Genomic DNA, 13,394 nt, shown 5'->3' with positions numbered 1-13,394 from the left:
GTTGTTCAAATAGATATAAATTTAAGTTGCAATAAATATAAAACAGTAGAAGTAATAAATAAGGTGTTGGAGTGGATAAAGAGAATAAATTTATTACTCAAAAATCGGTTGGTGTAAGTTAAAGTGTCTATATATTTGTGAGAATAATAAATTTTACGTCGATGACAATAAAAAATTTTAAAAAGTAATGATGTGACTAAAATTTTTATTTACATATGAAACAATTAGTTAGTAGATATAAACATGCGGTTGTTTTAACAAAATATAAACTTGTGGATCAATTTTTGTATTAAAAATATCTATGATATGAAATTTCCATAACATGAAATTTGAAGAATATGAAATCATGAAATGAAATTAACATAAAATCGCATGTCGAAATGCTAATTCCATCTCACGAATTCATATTATAATATAATATCACATGATCAAACATTTGCATAATTTCTATGATAAACAACTGAATATTCAACTAAAAATGTACAATTTAGTATTTTTGTGGAATATCAATAGATAATTACGTAGTATTCTAACATAACAAAATACATATTCTATAAAGTTAATTGCTTCCTACAAAATTAATTTTATTTTCAAAACTCAAATTTGAAACTCGCTCTAGGTCGATAGTACCCCTGTTTTTTTTTTTAAAGAAAAAACAATTTTGTTATGTGTCGATTAAAGAGGTAAAGTGTAATGACCCGGAAGGTCATTTTTGGAAATTTGAAATATTCATTTAACTAGAGTGAATTAATTGATGGTTAATTATTAAATAACTAACTTTAGTTAATGCTTAGTGGGTTAAAGTGAGTTAAATTATTTGGGGTTTAATGTATAAATCACAACTGAAAAAAAATTAAGAAAAGAGGATGTGCGGCTATTGAAAAAAAAAGAAGAAGGAAGAACTCACCGAAATCAAGCGAAATCGGTAAGTAATCAAACGTTTCTTTCACTGTAAGCATCGATTTGGTTGGATTGTTGTTTATTGTTAATATTATATAGTATATGTATTGTGGGGAAGGAGAAAGAGACAAAATACATGCCATAAATGGCAAAAAAAAATTGTTTGGCCTTAAAAGTTTTCTACGTGGGTTCCTGGGAAATTTTTTGACCAATTTTGAAAACAAAATTAATTATAAAATAATCAAAGTGTAATGATTGCTATACATGTGGATACAAATTGAAATTTGGAGGGGTATATTTTGCGTATGAATGGTAGGGTTAGGACGTTGTGTTTTTCTGTGAATGATTGGCAATTTGATTTAATTTTTTTTTATTATTATTACATTATGAGTTAAGTTTTGGCATATTGAAGTAGGTAATTAAATATTACATCTATCATATCATATGAATATCATTCGAATTATGATATTGGGAAAAATATGAGATTTAAACTTAGCCTTGAAACTTGGAAAATATGATAGTTGAACTGTTAATTGACATCAAGAATTACAAACTTGATTATAAATTTGGGGTGAATTTTTAGGTCAAGGTTAAACACATAAAAGTGTGAGCGTTGTTAGTTTTGAAACCTTATTGTGAATATATACTTGAATAGATTCCATTGGTTTGGAAGCTCAACGGAAAGGGAAGGCTCAAGTCCAAGAGTAATTATTCGATTCGCTAAGGCAAGTGGATTTCTAAACCCTTGTTAAGCGTATGAAATTCGTGTATTTCCTTGTGTGATGTTGAGAATGATTTGGAGACTTGTTGCTTATTTGTTGGTGTTGTATTCCTTGTTGTAAATTGCGCTTTGGTATCAAAATGGTTATCTCCTCATTTTCATTTGAGCATGTCATTTGCATTGTATCTGAGACATGGTTGTGGTAAGAGGATGTACCATTTCGAGGGTCGTATCGCGCGCCGCGATGGATATTATATTTCGAGGGACGTATCGCGCGCCGCGAAGGTTACTATTATCGAGGGTCGTGTCGTGCGCCGCGACAGATGCATGGACAGATATGTCCCCCATGGGTCCCGGACTGAGAGACAGCGGGTGTGTATCGTTAAGAAAGACATGCATCACTATATTTGACATTGCATCTCATGGCATTGCACATTTTATTATTGATGAACTTGAACATGTGTTTTGTTGATCTTGTGATTGTTTCTCTGTGAAGCTTGTGACTGTTGAATATTGAGTTGTTATTGAGAATGTGTAAACTGATAGAGTGTGGTTATTGAGTTGTGTGTTTGGTAAACTGTAAACTGTTAGACTGTAGCGTGGAGGTTTAGATAGGGTGTAAGGAGTACCCGTATTTTGTTCACTTAACTTGTGTTTAGAGGTTTGCTTGTTGGGTACCGCGTGGTTTGGTACTCACCCCTTGCTTCTACAAATTTTTGTAGGTTACGAGCCTGGATCTTCGTGATACCTGTCATTCTTTTCGTTTCCGAGGCATCTTGTGGAGGATTGTGAGGTAGCTGCTTGTCATCTCAGCGAACTTTCCTACTCCAGTTTATGACTTTGTTTTTACTTGAAAGACAACTTCATTTTAGACTTCTATTTTATTTCAATTCTAATATTTACATTAGAGGCTTGTGCACGTGACAACCTGATTTTGGGGATTGGATTAATATGACTTGGTTTCATAATAGGAATTGTTGTTGGATTGTCATTTACTTCCGCACTTTGTTAGATATTTGGTTTTAGGCTGACTTGTCTTGGTGGGATAAGACGAGTGCCATCACACCCATTTTTGGGTCGTGACAAAATGGTATCAGAGCCCCAGGTTCATAGGTCTCACGTGTATACAAGCCGAGTCTACGTAGAGTCTCAAGGATCAGTACGGAGACGTCTGTACTCATCTCTGAGAGGCTATAAAGATTACTAGGAAACTTCCTTTTGTTCATTCTTTCTCATCGTGCGTAGTTACCTTCGTTAGTACTGAGTTGTTGTATACTCTTTTGACAGATGACGAGGACTAGAACTAATGTTACTGGTGGTAGAGGGGAGGCACTTCCCGAGGCAGTTGTTGAGGCCCCAGCTAGAGGTAGGGGTAGATCTCGAGCTAGAGGTCGTGCTAGTAGTACGACAGTAGCCAGAGGTCGTGGACGTGGAGCAGCACCAGTGAGAGGTCATGCTAGAGAGGTCTCTACAGAACCTCAGATTGATGGCAGAGAGGACCAGGTTCCTCCAGATCCTGTAGTCACACCTTTGCTTCAGGATACACTATTGAGGGTGTTAAGTGTGCTAGAGGGATTTTCTCAGGGTGGTGGTGCGACTACCACACCACATGACTCTCGTACTAGAGAGGGGGCTCAGACCCAAGAGCAGCAGCAAGCTCCAGTTGTTCAGGATGCGGTGGGGCAACTACCAGTAGATCCCGCGGTTCAGAATGATGTTGCACCAGCAGTTGGGGGTCAAGTTGCATCAATGGTTGTTCTGACAGAGGATGAGCAGCGTAGGTATGAGAGATTTCGAAAGATGGACCCACCTCAGTTTCAGGGTGGGAAGAGCGAGGATGCTCATGAGTTTCTAACTACCTGTCGAGAGTTATTAGAGGTGGTTGGATTAGCTGAGTCACATGGGGTTCGATATGCTACACTCCAGCTTCGTGGACCAGCGAGAGACTGGTGGAGGACTTATTCGGGGGGTTTGCCAGTTGGATCTCCTCCAGTGACTTGGGAGCAGTTTGCTGGCGCATTCCAAGATCGTTTTATCCCATGGAGCGTGAGAGAGGAGAGTCGCTTGAGGTTTGAGAGTCTGAGACAGGATGGTTTATCGGTTACAGAGTATGAGGCGCGTTTTTGCCAGTTGTCTAGGCATGCGTTGGCCATTATTCCAAATGAGACAGAGAGGATCCGCAGATTCGTGAGGGGATTGACTTTCTCTATCAGGTCAGCTGTGTTTCGGACATCTAGGGAGGGGACTTCTTTCCAGTCCATTGTGAGCGCCGCCAAAGAGGCGGAATTGATGGAGAGAGAGGAGTTTGGGGACCCTTAAAGGGCCCGTATATCAGGTCAGTTTCATGGTGCCTCATCTGGAGGTAGGGGATCATAGAGAGTAAGTGGTTTCTTTCAGCAGCGGGGACCTATTCATGCATCTATGCCGACATTTGAGGGTGGCCAGACATCTAGGGGTTCTTATAGCCCGGGGCAGGGCTCGTACGGTTCACAGCAGCGACCTACAGGGCGAGGCAATTATAGTGGGTTTTCAGGGTCCACACAGCAGTTCCCAGGTCAGAGATTTTGTTTTACTTGTGGAGATCCCGATCATCTAATGCGGCAGTGTACTTCTCAAAGAGGTCATGGTGGGCCTCGACCTAATTCTTCATTCCAGACTAGACCACCAGCACCACAGGGTAGAGGTCGTGGCAGAGTTCAGTCAGGTAGAGGTGATAGAGTTTTAGTAGTGGTGTTGCAGCTCAGCAGAGTGGGGGTAGAGGTACCACACAGGCTGGAGGTGGACGAGGAGGCCACTGCTATGCTTTCCCGGGGAGACCTGAGGCAGAGACCTCTGATGCTGTTATTACAGGTATCATCCCAGTATGCCATCGACCTGCGTCTGTGTTGTTTGATCCCAGTTCTACATTCTCTTATGTGTCTACGTATTTTGCTGCTAAATTTGATATGATATGTGATAGCATGACTGTACCTATTCGTGTTTCTAAACCCGTGGGCAAGCCCTTAGTGGTGGATCGAGTGTGTCGATCCTGTCTTGTTTCTTTGGCTGGGTATGACACTTGGGTAGACTTAATCATTCTGGGGATGGTAGACTTTGATGTTATCTTGGGTATGGATTGGCTTTCTCCTTATCACGCTGTCCTTGATTGTAATGCTAAGACTGTGACTTTAGCAATGCCTGGTGTTTCGAGGGTTGAGTGGAAGAGTGTTAGTGGCTCTTATCCTAGCAAGGTTATCTCTTTTATTCGTGCTCAGAGAATGGTGGAGAGGGGGTGTTTGTCTTACTTAAATTTTATTCGGGATACTAGTGTTGAATCACCTCTCATGGACTCTGTTCCCGTGGTTCAGGAGTTTCTCGATGTATTTCCTTCTGATCTTCCAGGTGTTCCTCCCGATAGGGACATAGATTTCGCTATTGATTTGGAGCCGGGCACTAAGCCTATTTCTATACCTCCATATCGTATGGCCCCAACAGATTTGAAAGAATTGAAGGATCAGTTGCAGGATTTATTGAGCAAGGGTTTTATTCGCCCTAGTGTATCACCTTGGGGTGCCCCTGTATTGTTTGTGAAGAAAAAGGATGGGACTATGAGGATGTGTATTGATTACAGACAGTTGAACAAAGTAACAGTGAAGAATAAATATCCTCTTCCGCGTATTGATGACTTATTTGATCAATTACAGGGAGCATCATTGTTCTCTAAGATTGATTTGAGGTTTGGGTATCATCAGTTGAAGATTAGGGCATCAGATATCCCTAAGACAGCTTTTCGGACCCGGTATGGGCATTATGAATTTCTAGTGATGTCCTTCGGACTAACTAATGCCCCTGCAGCATTCATGGAGTTGATGAATGGGGTGTTTCGACCATACCTTGATTCTTTTGTGATTGTTTTCATCGATGACATCTTGGTTTACTCCAAGACTGAGGAGGACCATGTCCGACACCTGAGGATTGTACTTCAGAGGTTGAGAGAAGAGAAGTTGTATGCCAAGTTCTCAAAGTGTGAGTTCTGGCTTACTTTTGTGACATTCTTGGGACATGTGGTTTCCAAGGAGGGTATTAGAGTAGATCCGGCCAAAAATGAGGCAGTTAGAGGCTGGACACGACCTACTTCACCTACTGAGATTCGGAGTTTTGTGGGATTGGCAGGCTATTATCAACGATTTGTTCAGAGTTTCTCTAATATTGCAGCTCCATTAACTAGATTGACTCGACAGGATGTGCGTTTTCAGTGGTCTGATGAGCGTGAGCAGAGCTTTCAAAAACTCAAGACTTAATTGACTTCAGCTCCTGTGTTGACTCTACCTGAGGAGGGTGTAGACTTTACAGTGTATTGTGATGCTACAGGAGTTGGATTGGGTGGTGTGTTGATGCAGAAGGGGAAAGTGATTGCTTATGCTTCTAGGCAATTGAAGTCCCATGAGAAGAACTACCCTACTCATGATCTGGAGTTGGCGGCTGTGGTATTTGTACTTAAGTTATGGCGTCATTATTTGTATGGAGTGCATTGTGAGATCTCCACTGATCATCGGAGTCTCCAGTATATCTTTAGTCAGAGAGATTTGAACTTGAGGCAGCGGAGATGGCTTGAGTTGCTGAAGGACTATGATGTGACCATTCTCTATCATCCGGGGAAGGCCAATGTTATGGCCGATGCTTTAGGAAGACTCATAGCATGGGGAGTCTTGCATCTCTTAGTATTGAGGAGAGACCATTGGCTAGNTTAAACGAATTGAGTAATATAATTTAATCAATACAGAATATCAAAAGAATAAATTTGAGTATTATGTTATAGATATCTTTGTATTATAAAAAATGATTATTGTGTAAATGAATCATATATATGTATTCACCCTTCTAGACTAATAAGAAGTCTTCTATTTTCTTTCTACTACTTCATCCTTTTTTATTATTTTTTATAATTTTATAATATAAATAAAATAATATAATACTTAAATAAATGACATGATAGATCATTACACTCGATTTATCGTTTTATATTATAGGACCAAGCAACAAAAGGTGAGTCTTCTTCTTCATTATCCTTCTTGTGCTATTAGCAAAATTACAAAAAGGAATTGCGTATAACGTACAGTGAAGTTATGACTGACTTTAATTAATTGATTGTTCTATTATTTAGTTGGTGAGACGTAGACGTGAGACATGTATCATACTAAAAATAACAAAATAAATATTAATATTTATTTTAGGATAATCTTATTAACGTGGAATTTCCAAATTATGATTGAAAAAATAAATTAAAAAATCATAAAAATTGATTCTTAGGGATCTTTTGGCCATACAATATGATATCATGATAAATTGTAATATGATATGAGATGAAATTAAGTTTTGTTTGGTAACGCGATATGAAATTTTTGTACTGTAAATTTTCTCATAAACATAAAAATCTCATAAGTTATAAAACTATTAAAATAGGTCAAATTGTTTATTCAATCGTATCAAATAAATAAAATTTATAAAATCGCATAATAAATTATTACAAAAATAGTTGTTTTCCACTTAAATAAATGTTTCATCTAACTTTAATTTAATTAAAAAAAAAGTTGATTATAAATTTATAGAGTACTAGTCTTTAGTAGAATCTTCTCACATAGTTCAAATAATTTTCAAACGTTGAACTTGCATTTCTCGATCATGTAACCGAGAAGCGAACCAACATTGTACTTTGAGTTATTTGTTGGTCGATGTCATTCGCAACTATATTTTCATGCTCATTGATCATAAATATTTCATCAATCATTTGATATTCTTGCAAATAATTATGTCCCACAAATTATGACAATTTTCAATGCATCAATTTGATCTGCTATGTTGTTCAAATAGATATAAATTTAAGTTGCAATAAATATAAAACAGTAGAAGTAATAAATAAGGTGTTGGAGTGGATAAAGAGAATAAATTTATTACTCAAAAATCGGTTGGTGTAAGTTAAAGTGTCTATATATTTGTGAGAATAATAAATTTTACGTCGATGACAATAAAAAATTTTAAAAAGTAATGATGTGACTAAAATTTTTATTTACATATGAAACAATTAGTTAGTAGATATAAACATGCGGTTGTTTTAACAAAATATAAACTTGTGGATCAATTTTTGTATTAAAAATATCTATGATATGAAATTTCCATAACATGAAATTTGAAGAATATGAAATCATGAAATGAAATTAACATAAAATCGCATGTCGAAATGCTAATTCCATCTCACGAATTCATATTATAATATAATATCACATGATCAAACATTTGCATAATTTCTATGATAAACAACTGAATATTCAACTAAAAATGTACAATTTAGTATTTTTGTGGAATATCAATAGATAATTACGTAGTATTCTAACATAACAAAATACATATTCTATAAAGTTAATTGCTTCCTACAAAATTAATTTTATTTTCAAAACTCAAATTTGAAACTCGCTCTAGGTCGATAGTACCCCTGTTTTTTTTTTTAAAGAAAAAACAATTTTGTTATGTGTCGATTAAAGAGGTAAAGTGTAATGACCCGGAAGGTCATTTTTGGAAATTTGAAATATTCATTTAACTAGAGTGAATTAATTGATGGTTAATTATTAAATAACTAACTTTAGTTAATGCTTAGTGGGTTAAAGTGAGTTAAATTATTTGGGGTTTAATGTATAAATCACAACTGAAAAAAAATTAAGAAAAGAGGATGTGCGGCTATTGAAAAAAAAAGAAGAAGGAAGAACTCACCGAAATCAAGCGAAATCGGTAAGTAATCAAACGTTTCTTTCACTGTAAGCATCGATTTGGTTGGATTGTTGTTTATTGTTAATATTATATAGTATATGTATTGTGGGGAAGGAGAAAGAGACAAAATACATGCCATAAATGGCAAAAAAAAATTGTTTGGCCTTAAAAGTTTTCTACGTGGGTTCCTGGGAAATTTTTTGACCAATTTTGAAAACAAAATTAATTATAAAATAATCAAAGTGTAATGATTGCTATACATGTGGATACAAATTGAAATTTGGAGGGGTATATTTTGCGTATGAATGGTAGGGTTAGGACGTTGTGTTTTTCTGTGAATGATTGGCAATTTGATTTAATTTTTTTTTATTATTATTACATTATGAGTTAAGTTTTGGCATATTGAAGTAGGTAATTAAATATTACATCTATCATATCATATGAATATCATTCGAATTATGATATTGGGAAAAATATGAGATTTAAACTTAGCCTTGAAACTTGGAAAATATGATAGTTGAACTGTTAATTGACATCAAGAATTACAAACTTGATTATAAATTTGGGGTGAATTTTTAGGTCAAGGTTAAACACATAAAAGTGTGAGCGTTGTTAGTTTTGAAACCTTATTGTGAATATATACTTGAATAGATTCCATTGGTTTGGAAGCTCAACGGAAAGGGAAGGCTCAAGTCCAAGAGTAATTATTCGATTCGCTAAGGCAAGTGGATTTCTAAACCCTTGTTAAGCGTATGAAATTCGTGTATTTCCTTGTGTGATGTTGAGAATGATTTGGAGACTTGTTGCTTATTTGTTGGTGTTGTATTCCTTGTTGTAAATTGCGCTTTAGTATCAAAATGGTTATCTCCTCATTTTCATTTGAGCATGTCATTTGCATTGTATCTGAGACATGGTTGTGGTAAGAGGATGTACCATTTCGAGGGTCGTATCGCACGCCGCGATGGATATCATATTTCGAGGGACGTATCGCGCGCCGCGAAGGTTATTATTATCGAGGGTCGTGTCGTGCGCCGCGACAGATGCATGGACGGATATGTCCCCCATGGGTCCCGGACTGAGAGACAGCGGGTGTGTATCGTTAGGGAAGACATGCATCACTATACTTGACATTGCATCTCATGGCATTGCACATTTTATTATTGATGAATTTGAACACGTGTTTTGCTGATCTTGTGAGTGTTTCTCTGTGAAACTTGTGACTGTTGAATATTGAGTTGTTATTGAGAATGTGTAAACTGATAGAGTGTGGTTATTGAGTTGTGTGTTTGGTAAACTGTAAACTGTTAGACTGTAGCGTGGAGGTTTAGATAGGGTGTGAGGAGTGCCCGTATTTTGTTCACTTAACCTGTGTTTAGAGGTTTGCTTGTTGGGTACCGCGTGGTTTGGTACTCACCCCTTGCTTCTACAAATTTTTGTAGGTTACGAGCCCGGATCTTCGTGATACGTGTCATTCTTTTCGTTTCCGAGGCATCTTGTGGAGGGTTGTGAGGTAGCTGCTTGTCATCTCAGCGAACTTTCCTATTCCAGTTTATGACTTTGTTTTTACTTGAAAGACAACTTCATTTTAGACTTCTATTTTTTTTCAATTCTAATGTTTACATTAGAGGCTTGTGCACGTGACAACCTGGTTTTGGGGATTGAATTAATATGACTTGGTTTCATAATAGAAATTATTGTTGGATTGTCATTTACTTCCGCACTTTGTTAGATTTTGAGTTTTAGGCTAACTTGTCTTGGTGGGATAAGACGAGTGCCATCACACCCATTTTTGGGTCGTGACATAAAGTCCAAGATTAAGGTACAGTGGCCAGGCTGTTTGAGATATGTCTATTCATCTGATTTTATAGTAAAATCAAGATGCAGAGGTTTAATCTTTTGGTATATAATATTTTTATTTTTATTTCTCACATAAAATATTTAGAATAAAATAATACTATTAATTTTTTCTTATATCTATAATTTAAATAAAAAATTATTAATTAAGATAAAAGCGACTCTGTTCATATTCTTAAATTGTCCTATGGAAAATATTATTTGTTCACATGTTTGATATGATCGTTATTTAATGTACATCTTATCATCAACTTGTCATATTGCAAATATGAAACAAAATAGAACTGCCCCATTTAGATTTAAACAGTGGAAAAATCTGAAATTGGATTATCTTTTCCTAGATTTGGATATTGTGTTTTTTTTTTCTTTATCAAGTCAATAAAAAATGTTGATTTTATTGAAAATTTTAGTTTTTATCGATTGGTTTGTTAATTATATGAATATCATTAGGTATGCGGTATTCATATTAAATTAAAATATTAAATTAAATTAAATTAATTTTAATTCGATTTGATTTTAGAGTAATACTTTTTTTTTTTGATTTGATATATATAGAGAGAAGAGAAATTAAGTTAAAGTCAATCATTTTTATTACTTTTTAATTATTGTCTTTTATTGTGATTAAGTTTATATTTTATGTTTAAACATCTATTGTTGGTATACTTATAAGTATTGTATTTTAAGTTTTGCTTATGATTTATATTAGAAAATGTAGGTAAGAGATTCAATATTATTACTTTCCATTATATATATTACGGCTTCACCCTTAAAAAAATTTACCACCTCTATTTTTATCAGTTTGTTTTACTTTTTTTTACCGTGTTCCACATAATATTTCTTTTTAAATTTTAGCAACTCTTTAATTATAATTTTTCACATGTTATTATCTAAATCATAAAATTAAAGGATAATTTGATACAATTATATATCTTATTTATTACTATAAAATTTAAAAGTCTTTTTTATTATATTAAATATGTGTCAAATTAAAATAAATAAATAAATTTAAAAGAAAAAACTTTTTTTTAGAAATAGTTAAATTAAGGATATTGTCTTTTTTTTCGAATAAAATAATAGTTAATCTTTACAAGTGAACAGATGTCTCTTTGATTGATCAGAATTCAAGGATATAGAAGCCAGAGATAGTGAAAATGTAATTAAAGCTGGAAAATAAAATAAGTAAATAGGCAATTAAAAAGATAATGACCTAATAAAAGGTTAATAGAGAACTACTAAAAACACTTTTGAAACTTTTTATATCTCCAATCTGTCATAAGATATAACAAGTAATTTGAAATTCTTGTAAAAATATGAAACTCTTAATAAAAACCCATAAACATATTGAAAATACCATTCTCTTAAACTTGAATGTATTTCATCATATTAAAAGATCGACAATATATTTATATTTAATTAATCAAATAAACAAAGTCTTTAAAATTATTTTAAAAATAAAATTAATAATTTACATATAAATATGTTTAGTACTTCTCGCAAAAACTAATAGCGAGACTACCCCCAACACAAGTTCTTTCCTAATTTATTACTTTCTTAAATCACTTTGATAAATTTAAAGGAAATATATCTAAAATATATTCGAATTTTAATCAAAATTAATGTAACAATACTAACTTTGGGAAATGAACTTTTACTTTTTATCTAACTGCACTATTTAATAGTGCATTCTAAATGATATATATGCTTCCGTTGACATCATAAATATTACATAATTATAAATAATAACATGTTCATATATAGCTTTAAAATACGCTATTAATAGTGTAAAAATAAAAAATTCTCCATAAAATTTAATATCACAATAATAATTTCAATTAAAATTAAAATCTTTTCAGATCGTTTTCCCAAAATTTAACTGTATCATTTTACAGGTAAATATAACCGCTGCAACATCCGACAAAATAGACAACGTAAGGATTCATCTGTTTCTGAGGATTTTTGATACGTTACACAAACAAATACTTCCAAAAGCTAGTAGAGAACGCAAATTTGAATACTAACTTGACAATACAAACAAAATTTATACGTACTCAAAATAGAAAGTATAATAAATAATACCTTTATTTATTTATTTATATAAAAAAAATTATTAAAAACACTTTTAAATTTTATTTACTAAAGCTAAATATATATTCGATCTTGTAATATTAATAAAATACACCTTTAAATTATTGATAAATTTAGAGTTGTCTCAAACATTTTCTCGATTTTTATTAAAAATCCTATGCTTTTATAAAAATTTAAAATTACTTATTATATAAAAAATATATTTAAAATTTAATATTTTAAAATTATTAATTATTCGAGAAGAAAAAAGGGTCAAAGATTTTGAGATAATATGAAGGGTCCTACTAAATGGATAAGTCGACAAGGAGCTTGAAGATGACAAAGTGGATCCTACATTTGAAGATTACGTTAGATTGGCAAAAATGTTATTTTATATTTTTAATTAAATAAATTTAAAAAGCACAAAAATCGAGGATCGCCGCATGATCTACATGTGTCCAAGATTTTGCCACATGTTGAATTACTATCCTTTGAATTTACCAATCCCCACCTCTTTCTCCACTACGATTTGAATTAGCTTTCATATATCTCGATTAATTTCTATTATTTTTCATTAACAATAAGGATTAAATAAAACTTTTTGTGTTAACAAATCGTCCTCATTACTAGCGCCAATAATTACAAATTTTAAATAGAACTTAAACAATGAACTCTTCTGTTCAAAGATAAATCCTTCTCATTATTCTATCAAAGAAAGAGATTAGGAAGAGAGACGAGCAAGAAGTCGTATGATCTTAGGGAAATTATTAAATATAGTCATTTAAAAATATTTAATTACTTTTTATAGATAGTTTGATAACTATAATTTGTAGTTATATATTATTTGGAGGAGAGGCGAGCGAGATTGGGAGAGAGAGGAGATAGGCGAGAGAGGGGGGGAAAAGAGTGGGAGAAAGGTGAATTGTATATATATATTGCTTGGATAATTGTATATTATACATATGTAATTGTATTTATAGCAAGAGATCGTGAGAAGGTGGAGAGAGGTGAGCGAGACTGGGAGAGAGAGGAGAGAATCGAGTGAGATCGATATAGGTGAGCGAGAGTGGGCAGACAGTGGTAAAGAGGTGAATTATATATATATATATATATA

At 33.7% G+C, this 13,394-nt stretch overlaps 1 protein-coding gene across 1 annotated transcript; it reads left to right on the top strand.

The window, feature by feature from the left end:
• Window positions 1-243: 243 nt before the first annotated feature.
• LOC114073961 lies at window positions 244-3,940 on the top strand. The gene is made up of 2 exons (XM_027911729.1): window positions 244-248; window positions 2,944-3,940. Exons 1-2 carry the CDS (start codon window positions 244-246, stop codon window positions 3,938-3,940), a joined length of 1,002 nt encoding a protein of 333 aa, XP_027767530.1.
• The last annotated feature ends 9,454 nt before the right edge of the window (window positions 3,941-13,394 follow it).

This window comes from Solanum pennellii, chromosome 9, assembly GCF_001406875.1.
Source record: "Solanum pennellii chromosome 9, SPENNV200".
In the NCBI taxonomy this organism is placed as follows: Eukaryota; Viridiplantae; Streptophyta; class Magnoliopsida; order Solanales; family Solanaceae; genus Solanum; species Solanum pennellii.
The sequence above is the reverse complement of the archived record's forward strand: the minus strand, read 5'-3'. Positions and strand labels throughout refer to the sequence as shown.